Source organism: Ranitomeya imitator, chromosome 2 (assembly GCF_032444005.1).
Source record: "Ranitomeya imitator isolate aRanImi1 chromosome 2, aRanImi1.pri, whole genome shotgun sequence".
Taxonomy (NCBI): Eukaryota; Metazoa; Chordata; class Amphibia; order Anura; family Dendrobatidae; genus Ranitomeya; species Ranitomeya imitator.
Window position 1 is genome coordinate 483,077,733 of NC_091283.1, and position 20,724 is coordinate 483,098,456.

Here is a 20,724-nt window from a genome sequence, read left to right on the forward strand (position 1 = left end):
CTGTTTCATTGCAGCCATTTGGTTAATTAAAAAAAAGTTCAATTTGTTTTCTCATTAATGTTTACTCTGCACCCCATCTTGACTGAAAAACACAGAAATGTAGACATTTTTGCATATTTATTAAAAAAGAAAAACTAAAACATCACATGGTCATAAGTATTCAGACCCTTTGCTCAGACACTAATATTTAAGTCACATGCTGTCCATTTCCTTGTGATCCTCCTTGAGATGGTTCTACTCCTTCATTAGAGGCCAGCTGTGTTTAATTAAACTGACAGGACTTGATCTGGAAAGGCACACACCTGTCTATATAAGACCTCACAGCTCACAGTGCATGTCAGACCAAATGAGAATCATGAGGTCAAAGGAGTTGGCCAAGGAGCTCAGAGACAGAATTGTGTCAAGGCACAGATCTGGCCAAGGTTACAACAGAATTTCTGTGGCCTCCAAAATCCTTACATGGAAGAAGTGTGGGACTACCGAAAGTCTTCCTAGACTTGGCCGTCCAGCAAAACTGAGCAATCGTGGGAGAAGAGCCTTGCTGAGAGAGGTAAAGAAGAACCCCAAGATCACTGTGGCTGAGCTCCAGAGACGCAGTAGCGAGATGGGAAAAAGTTCCACAAGGTCAACTATCACTGCAGCCCTCCACCAGTCGGGCCTTTATGGCAAAGTGGCCCGACGGAACCCTCTCTTCAGTGCAAGACATATGAAAGCCTGCATAAAGTTTGCTAAAAACAAATGAAGGACTCCCAGACTACGAGAAATAAGATTCTCTTTTTGGTGATAATTCTAAGCGGTATGTGTGGAGAAAACTAGGCACCATCATCATCTGCCCAATACAATCCCAACAGTGAAACATGGTGGTAGCAGCATCATGCTATGGGGGTGTTTTTTCAGCTGCAGGGACAGGACAACTGGTTTTCATTGAAGGAAACATGAATGCGGCCAAGTACAGAGATATCCTGGATGAAAACCTCTTCCAGAGTGCTCTGGACCTCAGACTTGGCCGAAGGTTCACCTTCCAACAAGACAATGACCCTAAGCACACAGCTAAAATAACAAAGGAGTGGCTTCAGAACAACTCTAACCATTCTTGACTGGCCCAGCCAGAGCCCTGACCTAAACCCAATTGAGCATCTCTGGAGAGACCTGAAAATGGCCGTCCACCAATGTTCACCATCCATCCTGACGGAACTGGAGAGGATCTGCAAGGAAGAATGGCAGAGGATCCCCAAATCCAGGTGTGAAAAACTTGTTGCATCATTCCCAAGAAGACTCATGGCTGTACTAGCTCAAAAGGGTGCTTCTACTCAATACTGAGCAATGGGTCTGAATACTTATGACCATGTGATATTTCAGTTGTTCTTTTTAAATAAATTTGCAAACATTTCTACATTTGTTTTTTTCAGTCAAGATGGAGTGCAGAGTGTACATTAAGGAGAAAAAAATGAACTTTTTTTGAATTTACCAAATGGCTGCAATGAAACAGAGAGTGAAAAATTTAAAAGGGTCTGAATACTTTCCGTATCCACTGTATGTTCACACAGAGTTTTTGAGGATTTTTTCAAAAGTGGATCATCTCCAAAATGCTCCAGAAAAACGATTTGAAAAATTCCTAGGGTTTCTGAACACGGAGTCTTTTTGTGGCATTTTTAATGCAGAAACTGAAAGTTTTTGAGGACTTTTGTGTCTTTGAGAAAGATTTAGAGAGTATCCGCTCAGTTTTTGCTCCCAAAAGACTCAGTGTGAATACACCCTTACAATTCATTTCTCTGGGAAATCCACTTTGTTTTTCATATGAAGAGTGTTTGTGCTTTTTTTTTGTTCATTGATGAGGTTTTGAAAAAATGCCTGGTGGAAAAAAACTGACTGTCACTTCTTTGTAAAAGATCCTAAGGCTGAAGTCACACTACAGCGAGATACGGCCGAGTCTCGCTGGTTAAAAACAAGCTCTGGCTCCGGCACTCCGGAGCGGAGCGTGCGGCTCCATGTATTGCTATGCGGCCGCACGCTCCGCTCCGGAGTGCCGGAGCCAGAGCTTGTTTTTAACCAGCGAGACTCGGCTGTATCTCGCTGTGTGTGATCCCGGCCTAAAGGTATCCTCTCTAATTTAGGTACTGTCCTTTCACAATGCTGCAAAGAATGCTTCAAGAAAATCAAAAGCTCTTCAAAACCTCTTTGAAAACCGCCCCGGGAAAAATAATCAGAAGAGTTTATTGAAGCAGTTTCTGCTTGAAAAACGTATGATTTTTGAAGTCATAAAAAGCTCTGTGTGCACATGTCCTAAAGGTTAATCAAGGGACTGTAATCAAAAGAAAAACATCAAGTAACATTGCCAACAAGCCAGTTTGTTTGGGCCCGAGTACTTGGGAGCAGTATATTGAACCTTTTGCCCTGAATGAAGGAAATCCTAGTTATAGCTCTGCTTTGTGCCGTGTAAAGGAAACTAGGTGTGTGCTAATTGCAAGGCTCGTTATAGGGTTGATACTGACTTTTAGGATTGTTGCTTCCAATAGGTGGTACTAGAGTTCTAGTCCTCTTCCTCACTGAAGAGAAAATTTGCATATTTAATTTTCCAGAGATGCGTGCATGGCTTTTAAGTCTCCTCACACAGACATGCCAGGTTTGGCTTGTCACTCTCCACAATACGAACCGGTACCCATAAGACACCTGATCAGCTTCCCAAATTCTTGATCCCACAGATATCCAGATGTATGTATATACCTTGCGCACATTACAGGAGAAGAGAGGTTGCATGAACTTGTCTTTCCTCTGTAGCTCACTTGCTCGAGATACAAAGAACCCGGAATCTTGACTGTTTTCTTGTTTCTGTAAGAGGAAAGAAATATGACTTTCTAACCTTCAAGAAATGCTGGGAGAATGCAGCTCTGAAGCCTGGATAATTATAAGCGCAGCTTTGGAGTGGAATATAAGCAGTATCTTGGGAATGGAATAGAATAAATAAGGAATTAAAGGGTTATGCTCACCCTCTGAGGGCTCATTCAGACGTATGATTTTCAAGTACGAGTGCTATCCATGCATTTCACAGATGGCACTCGTACCTGTGATGGTTTAGAACACCATTCTCATTTTCCAATTCCAAAGTGTTGGATCAACATCCGCAATGCAAGTCAATGGGTTCATGAAAAAAAAAAAAAAATCGGATCACACTCAGATGACATACAAGTGCGGTCCGATTTTCACGGACTATCAAAAAGAGTTGGAGAAACTTCTTTTTAATTTCTCCATGTACGAGAAATGCCGATGACATTCGGACTACTCTCTTATCAAACTCTGATCAGTGTCTTATAAAAATAATCGATCAGTTTTTCTTGTATGTGAGAAAACTGATGCCTAAATGAGCCCTTGGACAGAGGTAACTTTGTAATTTACCAGTTATTAAAGTTTTGTCCCCTTTCTTCCCAAATCTTTATTTTTATTTTATTATTTACTGCTCACTGGCAAGGGATCGGCCACCATTAATGAACATCAATGGTTGATGAACTTGTGCAGTGATTACAAACGGTTTCATAGTGAGCTTGTAAGTGCTGCGCTGAGGCTGGCTTGTGATTTTTGGCAGGCACTGTTAGCTCTGGATCTCAGCCACCTACATTTGCACTGCACTTCCAATGATGCAGAGCTAACACCTATAACAGCATAGGGAGCACACACTTTTCGTCAACAGTGTGACAATGCTGCTAGTCTGAACGGTCCATCAATCAGGACTCCACGACCTTCCAGCAACCAAGAAGTTGGGAGGTTGGGAAGAGGTGCACTCTTGAAAAAAGGCAGATGAAAAAAGGCAGATGGAAAAACCCTTAAAACAAGTTACTGGAAAGTGATGTTCAGAGACAGACGTGTTTATCGTTAGCACTTACCGAAGACAAGTAGTTCCCTTCCCAGCTCCTCTGAAGGCCCATATCGGCTCTATGCCCCTTAAGATTTTCAAAAGCGGCAACTTTGGCCTTGATTTTCGGTATGTCAGCGGGAGGTATGCCCTTTATTAGCTGATATGCTCTCCATCTGAAATAAAGAGATTGCACGCACTGCTAATTTGGTGACATCATCTTGACAATTTGGTAAATTCATTGGGACGTCCCAAGTACCTGTTGAAAATGATCTGCATACATTCCTGGAATCGTCGGAGCACCTTTGGAGGTGTTGGCCATTTTACATTCCTCCCATAGTCTCTGCTGTTCCGTACACCGTTGAACCTCCGGACCACCTCAAGAATGTAGGACTTCACTTTGTAGCGTCTATAGTAGCGCATTATTGTGTGGGCGGCCTTCATTCTCTTATATTTCCAGCGGGCCAGTGTTCCTCTCCATATCTGCAGGAATAACAAAAATGAACTTAGACTCCAAATATAGGATATATACCAAAGAAATCGTCACTGCTTCAGGTAGACTTCATCATACCTTCTGGAGGAAGAGGATGATTCTTATCAACATCTCGCTCCGTTTCTCTTCTAGGGAAAACAGGGTACGTGGGGTGCGAATAAACACTTTGGTTCTTCCGTAGGCCGCATCCTGGTGGAAGCCAAACTCCGTCAAGAGTTTTTGTACAGCAATTTGGTCTGAAGGCAAGTCGTGGTTTGGCCACGTCAACTGGGAAATCATCTTGTACCTGGAGAGGTGGACATAGAAGATCGATGATGAATGGTACAGAATGTAAAGACTACAAGGATGTATCGGACATGTCCTCACCAAGTATCACCCAACAATCCCATTCCATGTGATGGAAACCGGTTATGTCATAATGTATGTAGAAGGAAAGTAAAAAGAATTATACTTACCTGTGAAGAAACCTCTCATACACTTGACGATATGCAAAACCAGCTCGTCGGACACGGACATTCTCCAGTAAGCCCAAATACCCCACTTGGTGTTTGCATCGCTCCTCATCAAACAGAGATGGAGACTTTTTGTCATTTGGTTTAATGCATCTGACATAATATGGCTCCTGAGACATCACCAAAGAACACAGGGTCAGGTACAGAGAACAGATTTTTTTTTCTTTTATAGTACAAAAGCCTTTTCTATATTAAATGATGAAACAATCCATGATATAAATTCTACATATTCCATAATGTAAATCACTGTAGTAAATGCAATATAGATTTTGAGTTTGATTTCAGATTTCAGGTCTGAAGACTGCAAAAATGTGAGTGCCGCTCCGGATTATAATACACTCTGTAAGTGAAGATCACAACAAGAAAAGTAATGCAATACTCTCCTTCAAACCACATATCCAAGCCTTCTCCATCTCCTGCCGCCTTCAATTAAAAAATATTTCACAAATCCGTACATTCCTAAACCAAGAATCTGCAAAACACCTAGTCCATGCCCTCATCATCGCTCACCTTGACTACTGCAACCTCCTGCTCTGTGGCCTCCCCTTGAACACTCTCGCACCCCTCCAATCTATTCTAAACTCTGCTGCCCAACTAATCCACCTGTTCCCCTGCTATTCCCCAGCTTCTCCCCTCTGTCAGTCCCTTCACTGGCTCCCCATTGCCCAGACACTCCAGTACAAAACCCTAACCATGACATACAAAGCCATCCACAACCTGTCTCCTCCATACATCTGTGACCTCGTCTCCCGGTACTTACCTGCACGCAACCTCCGATCCTCACAAGATCTCCTTCTTTACTCCCCTCTTATCTCCTCTTCTCACAATCACATACAAGATTTCTCCCGCGCATACCCCATGCTCTGGAACTCTCTACCACAACATATCAGACTCTCACCTACCATCGAAACCTTCAAAAAGAGCCTGAAGACCCACCTCTTCCGACAAGCCTACAGCCTGCTGTAACCACCGATCGACCAAACCGCTGCACGACCAGCTCTATCCTCACCTACTGTATCCTCACCCATCCCTTGTAGATTGTGAGCCTCGTGGGCAGGGTCCTCTCTCCTCCTGTACCAGTTGTGACGTGTATTTGTTAAGATTATTGTACTTGTTTTTATTATGTATACCCCTCCTCACATGTAAAGAGCCATAATAATAATAAATAATAATAATAATAATAATAATAATAATAATAATAATATTATAAATACAAAATTAATCCTGAAATAAAAAAAACTGATAGGAACACTTTGAAAGAAAGTATAAAATAACTCAAAGTTCACACATTGGGGTTCAACTTTTTTAGAGTTAGAGTCAAACATTGAAGTCTAGGCATTACTACTGTACACAGAGCTCACGTGGCAGTAAAACATGGCATTTGTCTTTCTTATACCTTTGATGCTAGGTTGTCCACCAGGGCAATCATGGAGTTTTTGAATAATGTGGCTGCAGTCAGTGGACGCTTTGTGACCTCGGTGATGCTCAGCTTCCCTTCTGGCCACATATTCTTCAGCACAGGATTAGCACTAAAAAATGGAATATAAAGCAAACACAACATCAAATAAAGTTTATATAGGGGTCTCACAAAGATAACACACAGTTTATTGTGTATTTTATTTTCTATAGGACTGATGCATAAAGTGAGGCCTATGTATACGTCATGGTTGAAAGTGTTGGCACCCTTGAAATTGTTCCAGAAAACAAAACTCAAGTGTCCTGCAGTCTCAGGGTGCATCAGAGTGAACTATATGTCAACATTTGAATGAAAAGAAATGCTAAGGTAGGAGACCCAGGAGGAACCCACTGCTAGCACGAACATAAAAAAGCTAGACTCCAGTGTGCCAAAATGTATATGAGTAAGCTAAAATCATTTTGGAAAAGCATCTTGTGGACAGATGAGACCAAGATAGAGCTTTTTGGCAAAGCAAAACAGTCTACTGTTTACAAAAAAACGGAATGAGGCCTACAAAGAAAATAACACTGTACCTACAGTCAAATATGGTGGAGGTTCAAATATGTTATGGGCATAAGAAGCTTTTTGAGTGTTACAGAAAGTGATTGATTGCAGTTATTTATTCCAAAGGATGTGCAACCAAATATCACGTGGATGGTGCAAACAATTCTATCCGGCCCACTTTTGTGGTTTTATGTGAAATTATGTCCAATTTGCCTTTTTTCCCTCTGTTTTTTTGTGTTGTTCAAATACATAAAAAGAAAATAAGCAGGTGTATAAGAAAACATGTGCAATTGCAATAATTTTCATTTTCTGGAACAATTGCAAGGATGCCAACACTTTTGAACATGACTGTATATCCTGATCCATGAGTGGGCACAGATGGATATATGGGCCCGTTGCAGTCCAACAGCTCATGATAATGCACAATTCCATCTGCTTTGGAGGTGGCTGTTGGCTCCTTTACCTTTGGGGTCCCTGGGCGGCTGCACAGGTTGCACCAATGGTATGTCTGCCCCTGTCCTGGTCCATCAATAATGGTGTGAGCTGCCATATCAGAATCCACTTATCTGAGATAATCAGGACCATTGAGAGCTAGCATAGCAGTACCACGTAACAGGACCATCTGTTCTACTGTGTGATGACCACAATGGGCTTCTTTATAGTCCGCTTCTTCTCACCTGTTGTACATGAGTCTCTTGAAGTCCTGAAATAAAGTGTCCTTGTTCTTATCAATGAATCCCACCACAGAGTAACTGGAATGAAAACACAAGGACATCACTAAACATCTACGTAAAGGTCTCCACAACCAAATGTTTGGGCAGATGGCCGAGTTCACATGATGCTACTGTGGCTCCCCAATACTCACACGACATCTCCAGCATAGTGTCGAACTCGGAAATCTCTGTCGAATTCCAGAGCTTTATCTGTTGCACATACCTTAAAAGACAAAGATTTAACATGCAACCGATAATAGAAAATAGTCTAGACTTCATGCGCATATTCTACTCATCCTGTCATTTCCATATTCAACAACTTTTCTTTCTTGGTGTTCAATTTCATTGCTGAAACCTAATTAATGATAACCTTCATAACCCGGGTTGAAGGTTCAAAACAATAGGGCATTTGACATATGTAGTATGGACCTGTGAACCGACTCTTGGCAATCTTGGCCTGACACTTGGCATAACGCAAACCTCGAGGCAGTCACGCCCTGGTGCAACTAAACCTTCTGCACCACCTATAACTATGTACCTGAGGTTGTTCCATATATTAGACCATAATGCACACACACTTCTACCTTCGGGGTTTACGCTATGCCAAGTGTCAAGCCAAGATGCCCAAGGGTCAGTTCATTGGATCATAAAATAATACATTTGTTAGATGCCCTGCCATTTCAAACCCTCAACCCTGGTTATAATGTTTTTATCAATCAGTTCTGCACATATACATAAAAATCTTGTAACGTTTGTGCTGAAGAAGTTCTTAAATGGCAAGAACTGACTAGCAGGTCCTCAGTGTGGTGGGTAATATCAAATAGTTGGGAAATTCTGAAGGAAAACAGTCTCTTTATGGAAAATACTTAGCCCATTCTCTGTTTTGTTGACATTTAACACACAAAAAAAATCCCAAAATTCCACAGTAAAGTGTTAGAGCCGGACACTTCGAAGTCTGGAATACCAATAGGCCTGTAAATCAGGCGACAGGGGAGTACAATGTCCATTGGCTAGACATGATATCATCTCTCACAGACTGATCCCTGCACAACCCCAGCAAGCCAATCAGCAGGGATCCAGGTGCCCTCTGCTGGAACGCTTCAGAACATCATCTTTTTGGTTTTGGCTTCTATCCCAAGTCATGTGACAAGGCTCATTAGAGCTCATTTTTCAGAAGAGGCAATTTGCATAAGGCTCATTAGAGAATCGATAGTGACTTGTAGGTTTGCTACTTCCTATAGGTGGCACTAGAGTTCTAGTCCTCTTCCTCTCTGGAGAGACAATTTGTTTGCTTTTCTTACATTATTATAATATACTTGGATAAAATTCTTCTTGTTATGGAGGCATCACCCTCTGAGGAACTGCACACTATATATAATTAGTATATTTCCTTATAGCTATATATTCCCACCATATTACACTGCAATTTATAAGGATTGCCCATTATCTGAATATCTAATTATTTTTAGAATGAACTGCAGGATTTTTTTTTCCCCCTAAAAATCGCTCTCTCTGCTCTCCTCCTTCCTACTTTTAGTGTTAGAGATAACAGCAGGTAGGGGAGGGGGATCTATACAAATCTCAATGCCAAGGACAGGTGTGAAAGTATTTACAGTCTCGGGGAGGGCAGAGAAAACAATAGAAAAGGAGGAAAGCACATGAAAAGTAAATAAATGCAGGATAGTAGCTTTGCTGATATATTAAGTCATGAAGACAGCAACACTCAATATGCATAAACCTCATATCCAGCCTATATTCCCGGGAGGGACACTCCCACAAGAAAACGTAGATCAAGCTAAAAAAATGCATATCAGGGATTCTAAAAATGAATGATGGAATGAATATCGCAGACTGATAATTAGTGCAATTTTATTAACCAAGGGTAACCACTAGCATACATAAAAGTCATTTTTTTCCATGTCAATAGCCTTTAAATAGCATGTTAGAGGCAAAAGCACTGACGTGCAGTATTAATACATAGATGCAAATGCTATGTATCCTAGCACATTGTTCCAGGAGGGAAACACAAGTGCAGATATCATTGTGTAGTTACTGATAAATGTCACCGATACAAGCAATATGAAGTGGTTTTCTTTTATTTGGATATCAGGGTGGTCAGAATGTAGACCTGCTACAAGTGCACTGGATCCACCTCCAGCAGCTATTTATTTTACTCATCAGACCCCCTAGACTAGTGCCTCCAGTAAGCTGGTACTGAAATTAAAGCAATGATAACTTTCATACAAGTGGCTACCTTTAGTGGCTAAGTATTGAACTTGAAATTATGCTTGTCTGGAGAAATAAAAGAGTTTACTGACTTCCAATTATTTATTAATGGGACATTACATGCTGTATAAAAAATTCAGCAAAGAGCAGGAAAAAGGTTAAAAAATAATAAATAAAGAAAAAAAAAATTAACGCTGCTCGCCTATTCATTATGCTACCACTGCAGTGATCTCGGCTGGTCTTTGCTAACTTCATGCAGTGACCACTGACCTCAATGACGATTGTATGTGATCGCTACAAGTAAGCAAAGGCTAATGAGGACTGCTGTGACAGCGGGAATTAAAAAGGTGAATATATTTTTTAAAAATTATTTTAATTTAACCTATTTCTTGCTGTTGGCTATTTTATTATAAATTCAGAAAACTCCCTTTTATAATGAACCTGTTAGAACGTTTTTACATACAGAAGTAATGATATGTCTATCTAGGCGCTTATTCTCCTCTGATAATGATATCTTTTTGTAGAGATATGATGTGCAGGATTTGAGAAATCTAAAGTACATGTGGCTGGCAAATTAGGCTGGAAGTGCATTGGGGGTGTGTCACCTGCTTCTTTCAAGTGCTCTGACACTCCCCTAGTGCACTTCCTGCTTAATTTATACATGGCTTCCATATTAGATTTCTCATAACTGGCACATTGGTTCTCTACAAAAAAAAGCTTTTATATTGCAGGATATTCACCTATGCAGCTATTCAACTGCTTCCATAAATAAAAATGTGCTGACGTACGATGTAGACATCATCTTTACTTGAAATAAATTGTGATATTGTTTATGCCTCCTCATTTTTAGAGTCCTAGCAGTTTTTACAGTCATGCACATACATTAGATTCGGTTACATTGGCCTTTTGGTGGCTCACAATGGAGTTTACCTCTCTTACAAATTGGAGCTAGTTTCTTAGATGGTTAACACGTAAGTTTTTTTTAGATGGAAAACCTAAAGTATCAGACGAATCCATGAAGAACATAAAAAGAATCCATGCTGATGCTGCCTCGTGCGTCAGACTATGTATTTGTTGACTTAGTAGAAGACACTGGTGTAGTAGAGGGGGTCTCCTGTCTACGGCTGTAATTAGGCCTTTTGCTTTTGAGAATTTGGCATGAACATGTTACAAATGTAATTGTGAACTTCCATGCAGAATGGTGCTAATGGCTTCTATTGGCAAGAACAGCTGATCACTAGAGGTGGCAGCAACCAGATGTTTATGTAGTAACACCACTCTATCCAGAACCCCACTAAGGGTACTTTCACACTAGCGTCGGACTCGGCCCGTCGCAGTGCGTCGGGTCGACGTACCGACGCTAGCAGTGAATGCGCCGCACAACGGGGGCAGCGGATGCATTTTTCCAGCGCATCCGCTGCCCCATTGTGAGGTGCGGGGAGGTGGGGGCGGAGTTCCGGCCGTGCATGCGCGGTCGGAAATGGCGGACCGTCGGCAGCAAAAAACATTACATGTAACGTTTTTTGCTCCCGGCGGTCCGCCACAACACGGCGCAACCGTCGCACGACGGTTGCGACGTGTGTCAATGCGTCGCAATGTGTCGCTAATGTTCGTCCATGGGGCAAAAACGCATCCTGCAGACAACTTTGCAGGATGCGTTTTTTCCCATAAATGACGCATTGCGACGTATTGAAAAAAACGCTACTGTGAAAGTAGCCTAAGAAATCTATGATAGGACATACATTCACGTTCTCTTTACCCATCAGCCTTCCTTGAGTGGACTATCCTTACCTTCCTGCTGGAGTAGTGGGCATGTTTCCCGAGCTGCCTGTTTAGTGCATCCAGGAACATGGGGTCCGTCACTTTGCCCACATTCATGCAGGCGTCGTCCAGCAGCGATATGATTCCACGATGCTGCTGCTCCACCAAATCCACAATGATTTGGTTGTTAAAATAATCTATCTGCGAGAAGAAAAAAAGGAGACATATGAGAAGCCATCAGATTAACACCAGTACGAACCATAGTACAGAAACTGCTCAAGATGAGACATGTCCTCCATCGTGAATGATGTGACCACTTACATGCTTCCAGGGAATCCCTTCCCTCTTGTATTCCTCTTGCTCCTGGGTTAGGACGAGCTGGATAAAGAGCTGCTGCAGTTTCTCATTACAATAATTAATGCAGAACTGCTCAAAGCTGAAAAAGAAGGAGAATTCGTCAGACAGTGGAGACATCACAACTATAAGAGAGGTCACCAAAAACCGCTCAACCTGGGGTCACATGTTGAAAAAAGTGATTTTCCAAAGGCAAGACAAATGTATTACTTCCTTTTAATAGATCCCATCTGTTCATCTCTATTGAGACATCAGATATGTCAGGGATGTGTATCGTGGCGTAGGGGAGGTACTGGTCTCTTGCGACCTGACACGTTACATGAAGGTGGGAGTCTTGGCTGGGTGTGTGGACTTGTACTGCGAGGGTGCTTTGTCTGGGCAGGCGCATGTAACCAATGTTGCTGGTTGGCCAGGACCAGATGTTTGACATTTCAAGGAGGGAGACCTCCAAGATTAACTTGGGGAAGGTTATTGATAATGCGTAACATTTTCCTCACACAAATTCAATCCTTTTCTCTACTCTCTATCTACTTGTTCCTCCGTCTTCACTATTCCGCACTACTTCACCACAACTCTTGATACTACAGTTCAGCTAGCAAAACTCCTTTACTCAGCCTGCGGTGTCTTCGTTCCCTTTAGAGGAGCTACTTTGCCAGTATGGCCGGTACTTCTTTTCAACTGACGCACTGGAACTCACACCAGAGGTACTCTCTTTGCCTCTGTCCCCTCTAGTCCCATTCATATTAGGAGTTATCAACTCTCGGCCGTACTGCTAGGTGTCCTCTCCCAGGACCTGTCTCCGATAAATCACTCTGTCACTTTTCCTCCTTTCTGCTCTGGATAATATTATCTTTCTCCTGGTCTCCTCTCACAGATCACAGGGACACCAAAGAAATGTGGAACTGCTCACACCAGACCTTAGGTCTCTTCTCTATGCACTCTGGGCCCTATCTGACACCTCAACAGGAAACTGTATCTTTCCCTGCAGCTTAGCCCTTCCTACTCTGGGCTAGTGCCAACCATTAACTCTTGCTATCCCTACACCTTTAACACACATCACAATTTACATTACACTACATAACATTATACTTGTTCTTCAAGGGGGATGTGAGCCATATGTCCATCTCCTTACAAATGAACTAAATAAATTAAGTGAAAGGAATTTCTGCATAAAATAAATTTGAATGTTTTTTTTCTTGAAGCACATGCATGGACATCTTCATTCCCTGGTGGCAGTCGCAGAAGTTTCTACAATAGAACTTTCATGCGAGCATACCCGAATCAACCAAAACATTTAGGCTCCAGCAAGCCACTTCGAGGGACATCTAGGACAACTGATCGACCAATTTACATCTGTTTTCGGGCATAAAAACATTGCTATCACTCCATTCATGTTTGATGGCACTGATGGAAAAAGCCAAGTGCTCTACTCAACTATCTATGGCGGCCCCGTTCTGACGGGTCACTTCAGAGCTCCGTTCTCAACAATTGGGAACACAAACCAGGGATTCAAGAATTTTTGCCTGTAGGACATTATGCAAGAGAGCTTGGCTGAGTAGATTACACAAGAAGGAAAACACACAGCAAGTCAGCAGGATCTAGGAGCAACATGGCAGATGTGACAACCTACATGGTGAGCTGCAGCATGTGCTACATGTTCACAGATCGACCAGAAGAAGAATCAAATTTCACCTGTCAGAAGTGTAGACTAGTGGCCCTTTTAGAAGAAAAGGTGCGGGGTCTGGAAGAAAGAATAGCAACTTTGAAACTCATCAAAGAGAATGAAGACTTTCTAGACAGAACAGAAGCATCTCTACTGGTCACAGAAGGTGAAAAAAGTGTCAGAGAACCTCCAAAAGCAGATGAGTGGAAGCATGTGACCAAAAGAAGCAAGAAGACCATGGAGAAATCACCAACCACACAACTGAAGAACCGATATCAAATCTTTGTAGAGGATGAAGATGGCACACCTAAGGATGAAGCAATACCAGCAAGCAAAAAAGAAAAGGGCACACAGCAACAAGTGACAGCAAAAAGTACAGCCAAGAAGCAACGAAGAGTCGTGGTGGTGGGAGACTCACTACTGAGAGGCACAGAAGCAGCCATCTGCAGACCGGACATAACTGCAAGAGAAGTATGCTGCCTTCCAGGTGCGATGATCAAGGATGTGACCGATAGGATACCAAAGCTCTTCAGCTCCAAGGACGTCCACCCATTTCTTCTGATACATGTTGGCACCAATGACACGGCAAGGAAGGACCTACCGACAATCTGCAAGGACTTTGAAGAGTTGGGGAAGAAAGTAAAGGAACTGGATGCACAGGTAGTTTTTTCTTCTATCCTTCCAGTAGACGGGCATGGCACCAGGAGATGGAACAGGATCCTTGATGCAAACAACTGGCTAAGACGATGGTGCAGACAACAAGGATTCGGATTCCTGGACCACGGTGTGAATTACTGGTACGATGGACTCCTCGCCAGAGACGGACTACACCTCAACAAACCTGGGAAACACACATTCGCCAGAAGACTCGCTACACTCATCAGGAGGGCGTTAAACTAGAAGAAGAGGGGACGGGAAGAAAAACATTAGACTTGAACAAAGAAGACCCAGGAAAACATAGTCAGAAGGGAGGTAAGAACATTTCTAAAACAATCCACAGCGAGGAGATTGGAACAAAACAAAATCCTCTAAACTGCATGCTCGCAAACGCCAGAAGCCTGACAAACAAGATGGAAGAACTAGAAGCAGAAATATCTACAGGTAACTTTGACATAGTGGGAATAACCGAGACATGGTTAGATGAAAGCTATGACTGGGCAGTTAACTTACAGGGTTACAGTCTGTTTAGAAAGGATCGTAAAAATCGGAGAGGAGGAGGGGTTTGTCTATATGTAAAGTCTTGTCTAAAGTCCACTTTAAGGGAGGATATTAGCGAAGGAAATGAGGATGTCGAGTCCATATGGGTCGAAATTCATGGAGGGAAAAATGGTAATAAAATTCTCATTGGGGTCTGTTACAAACCCCCAAATATAACAGAAACCATGGAAAGTCTACTTCTAAAGCAGATAGATGAAGCTGCAACCCATAATGAGGTCCTGGTTATGGGGGACTTTAACTACCCGGATATTAACTGGGAAACAGAAACCTGTGAAACTCATAAAGGCAACAGGTTTCTGCTAATAACCAAGAAAAATTATCTTTCACAATTGGTGCAGAATCCAACCAGAGGAGCAGCACTTTTAGACCTAATACTATCTAATAGACCTGACAGAATAACAAATCTGCAGGTGGTCGGGCATCTAGGAAATAGCGACCACAATATTGTACAGTTTCACCTGTCTTTCACTAGGGGGACTTGTCAGGGAGTCACAAAAACACTGAACTTTAGGAAGGCAAAGTTTGACCAGCTTAGAGATGCCCTTAATCTGGTAGACTGGGACAATATCCTCAGAAATAAGAATACAGATAATAAATGGGAAATGTTTAAGAACATCCTAAATAGGCACTGTAAGCGGTTTATACCTTGTAGGAATAAAAGGACTAGAAATAGGAAAAACCCAATGTGGCTAAACAAAGAAGTAAGATAGGCAATTAACAGTAAAAAGAAAGCATTTGCACTACTAAAGCAGGATGGCACCATTGAAGCTCTAAAAAACTATAGGGAGAAAAATACTTTATCTAAAAAACTAATTAAAGCTGCCAAAAAGGAAACAGAGAAGCACATTGCTAAGGAGAGTAAAACTAATCCCAAACTGTTCTTCAACTATATCAATAGTAAAACAATAAAAACTGAAAATGTAGGCCCCTTAAAAAATAGTGAGGAAAGAATGGTTGTAGATGACGAGGAAAAAGCTAACATATTAAACACCTTCTTCTCCAAGGTATTCACGGTGGAAAATGAAATGCTAGGTGAAATCCCAAGAAACAATGAAAACCCTATATTAAGGGTCACCAATCTAACCCAAGAAGAGGTGCGAAACCGGCTAAATAAGATTAAAATAGATAAATCTCCGGGTCCGGATGGCATACACCCACGAGTACTAAGAGAACTAAGTAATGTAATAGATAAACCATTATTTCTTATTTTTAGGGACTCTATAGCGACAGGGTCTGTTCCGCAGGACTGGCGCATAGCAAATGTGGTGCCAATATTCAAAAAGGGCTCTAAAAGTGAACCTGGAAATTATAGGCCAGTAAGTCTAACCTCTATTGTTGGTAAAATATTTGAAGGGTTTCTGAGGGATGTTATTCTGGATTATCTCAATGAGAATAACTGTTTAACTCCATATCAGCATGGGTTTATGAGAAATCGCTCCTGTCAAACCAATCTAATCAGTTTTTATGAAGAGGTAAGCTATAGGCTAGACCACGGTGAGTCATTGGACGTGGTATATCTCGATTTTTCCAAAGCGTTTGATACCGTGCCGCACAAGAGGTTGGTACACAAAATGAGAATGCTTGGTCTGGGGGAAAATGTGTGTAAATGGGTTAGTAACTGGCTTAGTGATAGAAAGCAGAGGGTGGTTATAAATGGTATAGTCTCTAACTGGGTCGCTGTGACCAGTGGGGTACCGCAGGGGTCAGTATTGGGACCTGTTCTCTTCAACATATTCATTAATGATCTGGTAGAAGGTTTACACAGTAAAATATCGATATTTGCAGATGATACAAAACTATGTAAAGCAGTTAATACAAGAGAAGATAGTATTCTGCTACAGATGGATCTGGATAAGTTGGAAACTTGGGCTGAAAGGTGGCAGATGAGGTTTAACAATGATAAATGTAAGGTTATACACATGGGAAGAAGGAATCAATATCACCATTACACACTGAACGGGAAACCACTGGGTAAATCTGACAGGGAGAAGGACTTGGGGATCCTAGTTAATGATAAACTTACCTGGAGCAGCCAGTGCCAGGCAGCAGCTGCCAAGGCAAACAGGATCATGGGGTGCATTAAAAGAGGTCTGGATACACATGATGAGAGCATTATACTGCCTCTGTACAAATCCCTAGTTAGACCGCACATGGAGTACTGTGTCCAGTTTTGGGCACCGGTGCTCAGGAAGGATATAATGGAACTAGAGAGAGTACAAAGGAGGGCAACAAAATTAATAAAGGGGATGGGAGAACTACAATACCCAGATAGATTAGCGAAATTAGGATTATTTAGTCTAGAAAAAAGACGACTGAGGGGCGATCTAATAACCATGTATAAGTATATAAGGGGACAATACAAATATCTAGCTGGGGATCTGTTTATACCAAGGAAGGTGACGGGCACAAGGGGGCATTCTTTGCGTCTGGAGGAGAGAAGGTTTTTCCACCAACATAGAAGAGGATTCTTTACTGTTAGGGCAGTGAGAATCTGGAATTGCTTGCCTGAGGAGGTGGTGATGGCGAAATCAGTCAAGGGGTTCAAGAGAGGCCTGGATGTCTTCCTGGAGCAGAACAATATTATATCATACAATTATTAGGTTCTGTAGAAGGACGTAGATCTGGGGATTTATTATGATGGAATATAGGCTGAACTGGATGGACAAATGTCTTTTTTCGGCCTTACTAACTATGTTACTATGTTACCGATCTGCAAGCTATCACATAATTAATAAATAATAAGAAATAGAATTGTTATTTTTGTTAGATTCACTGTATTGTTCTTGGTGTTAGTGTTTTTCACTAGTTTTTTTTTAAATATATCTTTATTAGGATAAAAAGGAAAAAATATAAGGGTAATCTAGAGAACTTGTGGTCTTTATGTGTTGTTTGTCTTTTGTATGTCGATTTATGGGGCTAAATTGTTATTAAAGGAGAAGAAAGTTTTGCATGTTCCATTATGTTACTTTTTGGCTACTGTATAAAAATCAGAAAATTGCCAAATATCTGTGTAAATAATAACTGAACTATGAAACTTTGGCAGCTACTTTAACATCCAGCTTTCTAATATGACCAGTGTTTGCACTTTGGGTGGTAGTCATCATACCTGTTATTGTCGAAGATCTCAAATCCATAAATATCCAGCACGCCAATAACTGTGTTTTTGCCATGGAGAGATGCGTCCTGTTTTTTTACATCAATTACATCATTGATACGACTCACAATCCAGCAGAAGAGGCGTTCATAGATGGCCTGTAGATACATATAATATTGATCAATCACCTCCACATGTCAAGCAATATATGCGAGGAAGAGTGGCATCATCCTAGTTACCAGCCTGTGGGTACCTTGGCAAAGGCATCTCTGCCGTAGCTAGCTTCTTTCTCAGTATGCTGCTTGTCGATAATGTCTCTGCCCGTGGCCACAGTCCGAAACAGAAGAGCCTTCTCCAGAAGTTCATATTTGGAGCCAAGTAAGTCAGCTGCTACGGACACAACTTTACCATTCTCAATCAGGGGGGTATCACCATCCAAAATAAACTTGAGATTCCCCTGATAAAAAGATGAAAAATTATGAAATCAGGCAGTGATAGAATGCATTTATGTTGATACTTTCATGGAAGCCAGATTATAAAATATTATAATAAAAAAAATCTTATGTCTTTCTCTGGGTGAGTATTGACAAACACAGAATGCAGTTTAGAACTTAAAGGGGTTGTCCAGGTTTGTGATTAATCCTCACAGCAAACGCACCGCGCGCTGTCGGGATTCTCCAGTGACGGCGACGAGAGAGGTTACACACGTCTTGTCAGAATGAGTCCAGAAGTATGCATTTTTCATAATTGTGATCACATGACCACCGCGCGCTCTCTGCCGGCACTGGAGAACCCTGATGCACTGTGAGGATTAATCACAAACCTGCACAACACCTTTAAGGCCCCTGTGACGACACAGCATTTGTTCTTGATTAGGCCACACATGTTTTTCTTCGGTGGGTCAAGAGACATAGGCCATTATCCATATGAGCCTGAATGTTGACTCTTGAATTGATGCTTTATTGCAGTTTATTGTGCTGCTATCCTTGGAGGACAGAGATGGAAGGTCATTGAACAATTGATGTTTGCTAATATGTTGATTACCCATTGTACCAGTCCATGCAGCTTGATGACCTGAAAATATATAAGGATAAACTATGCAAATTGATTGAATACTCAAACAATGAGAGATTACCTCATCCCACCTTCCCCCTGACCTGTGGATGATGACCTGAAGAACAGTTGTGAAATATAAAAGCGGGATCTTCCTCTGTTCCCAGATAGATTCTACTGGATGCCAGCAGAATGCTAGCTTAAAGGACAACGGCACTAGCTGGAGTAATACAGAGCTGCTCCATTGACCATCCCTGAACTCTCAAAGACATTTGAAGAATCCAGGTTGAGACAATCAGGTCACTTGGCCACACACCTCACTGCACTCCGTCAGCTTCCTAAGCTTGCTGCTACCTGTTCCCTGCAGGTGCCCACTAAAAGTGAGGTGCTACTGGTTGGCTGGGGTAGTAGGCCCTGGATGCCCAAAGTCGCAGCTGCTCTAATCCTGGCAAGCCAGCGGGAGAGTGAGACTCTGTAGTATTCTGCCCACAGGAAAAGAGTGCTTGAGTGGGATGAGTCCTTGTCCATGTGGTCTTTCTAAAGACAGCGGACAAGAGCACCCACTGACCCTCGTGCCTCCACAGCCCCCATACACGTTAGAGGGCTGTCAGTCGAACAATGATTTGGCTGATCGTTTGGCCAACAGTCATGTCAAGCAACTCTCCCATACATAGGAGGGCTCGTTCAGCCGACTGTTCCTGTGTTCTCGATTAGATATCCCCAACCAAACTGCTCTGTCACAAAAGTGATCGGCCGTCCAAAATCAGTTTGCCATATTTTTTATAATATCATAATTTTATCAGCAGGAGATTATCACTAGAGGATTACATGGCCTGCTGCCATGTAGGCCAACTCCGCCTCTGATTGACAGCTTTCTGCCTATGCACAGCTAACACAAAACTGCCAATTAGTGGTGCTCAACATTCAGAGAACTGATAGATCTGCAGCAGAATTTTTTTTAGACTTTATAAAAAACATAGCATGCAGCCCAGTAAAAGACACATCATAGGATTCAGCTTCTCTGCCCCTACATCATGCTGCTCTTAGATGGGATAGCAAAAACCTTGATGTCAGATTCCCGTGAGTTAAAGACCAATCTAATGGTCTGAATTTTCCCTGTGAAAACAGGAAGCTGGTAGAACCCTGCAAAGTGCTTGCTGGGTCTTGTAAACGGGTGTGTGTGTGTGTCCTGGCTGTAGTATGGCAGATACGTGTTATTGCTGCACTAGGTTTACACAGCTGTAGAGGAGTCCTGCCAATTTTCATAGTCTTCTTCTCCTGGAGGATCAGCAGTAGCAGCTGGTTCTCCACACAGCGCTGACACTTTCTCTGCGGTTCTCTACCGCATACTCGCACCTACTACTCACCAGATGTAGAATAGTGGCCAAGACTTTGTAGACAGTCTGGATCTCTTCTGGTTTAAATCCAATCACTCTCATGGCCTCCGACACTTCTTTGAAGTCTCCAGCATCATTAATGGATGACTGGACGAAAAATGATGCAAATAGCTTTTGTTACTAAAGACGAGTGAATCTTTCAGATCAGAACACTTTTCAAGCTCTATAACATATCCACAGCCTTAATAATGTCAAAATGACCTCAACATATACGGCTAAAGGTAAACAGATGCTAGCTGTTTATCACTGCTGCGGACTCACACACTATCTGTAATGTTTATTCAGTGTTTCAGGACTTTCTCCTTTGACCTCCTCTCATCCAGATTTACCACAATGTGGAAGCTGCATTCCCTGCTTCTAGTTTTATACAGGCTATAATAAGCCCCTGCTGATTGGCTTTACTATACCATGTGATATGATAGCTGCCAGGTAT

At 42.0% G+C, this 20,724-nt stretch overlaps 1 protein-coding gene across 2 annotated transcripts in view; it reads right to left on the reverse strand.

Annotated features, from left to right (window-relative positions):
* MYO1D (myosin ID) overlaps positions 1 to 20,724 on the reverse strand; it is a 121,349-nt gene that overhangs the window by 38,271 nt on the left and 62,354 nt on the right. For both annotated transcript variants that reach the window (XM_069751367.1, XM_069751369.1), the window contains exons 7-19: positions 20,262 to 20,378; positions 18,095 to 18,298; positions 17,854 to 17,999; positions 11,834 to 11,948; positions 11,543 to 11,713; positions 7,678 to 7,748; positions 7,490 to 7,564; positions 6,249 to 6,381; positions 4,796 to 4,962; positions 4,419 to 4,626; positions 4,107 to 4,330; positions 3,879 to 4,023; positions 2,725 to 2,829 (exon numbers count right to left, since the gene is read on the reverse strand). In XM_069751367.1, coding sequence (XP_069607468.1) covers positions 2,725 to 2,829; positions 3,879 to 4,023; positions 4,107 to 4,330; positions 4,419 to 4,626; positions 4,796 to 4,962; positions 6,249 to 6,381; positions 7,490 to 7,564; positions 7,678 to 7,748; positions 11,543 to 11,713; positions 11,834 to 11,948; positions 17,854 to 17,999; positions 18,095 to 18,298; positions 20,262 to 20,378 — 1,881 coding nt within the window. The remainder of the gene's footprint in view (positions 1 to 2,724; positions 2,830 to 3,878; positions 4,024 to 4,106; positions 4,331 to 4,418; positions 4,627 to 4,795; positions 4,963 to 6,248; positions 6,382 to 7,489; positions 7,565 to 7,677; positions 7,749 to 11,542; positions 11,714 to 11,833; positions 11,949 to 17,853; positions 18,000 to 18,094; positions 18,299 to 20,261; positions 20,379 to 20,724) is intronic.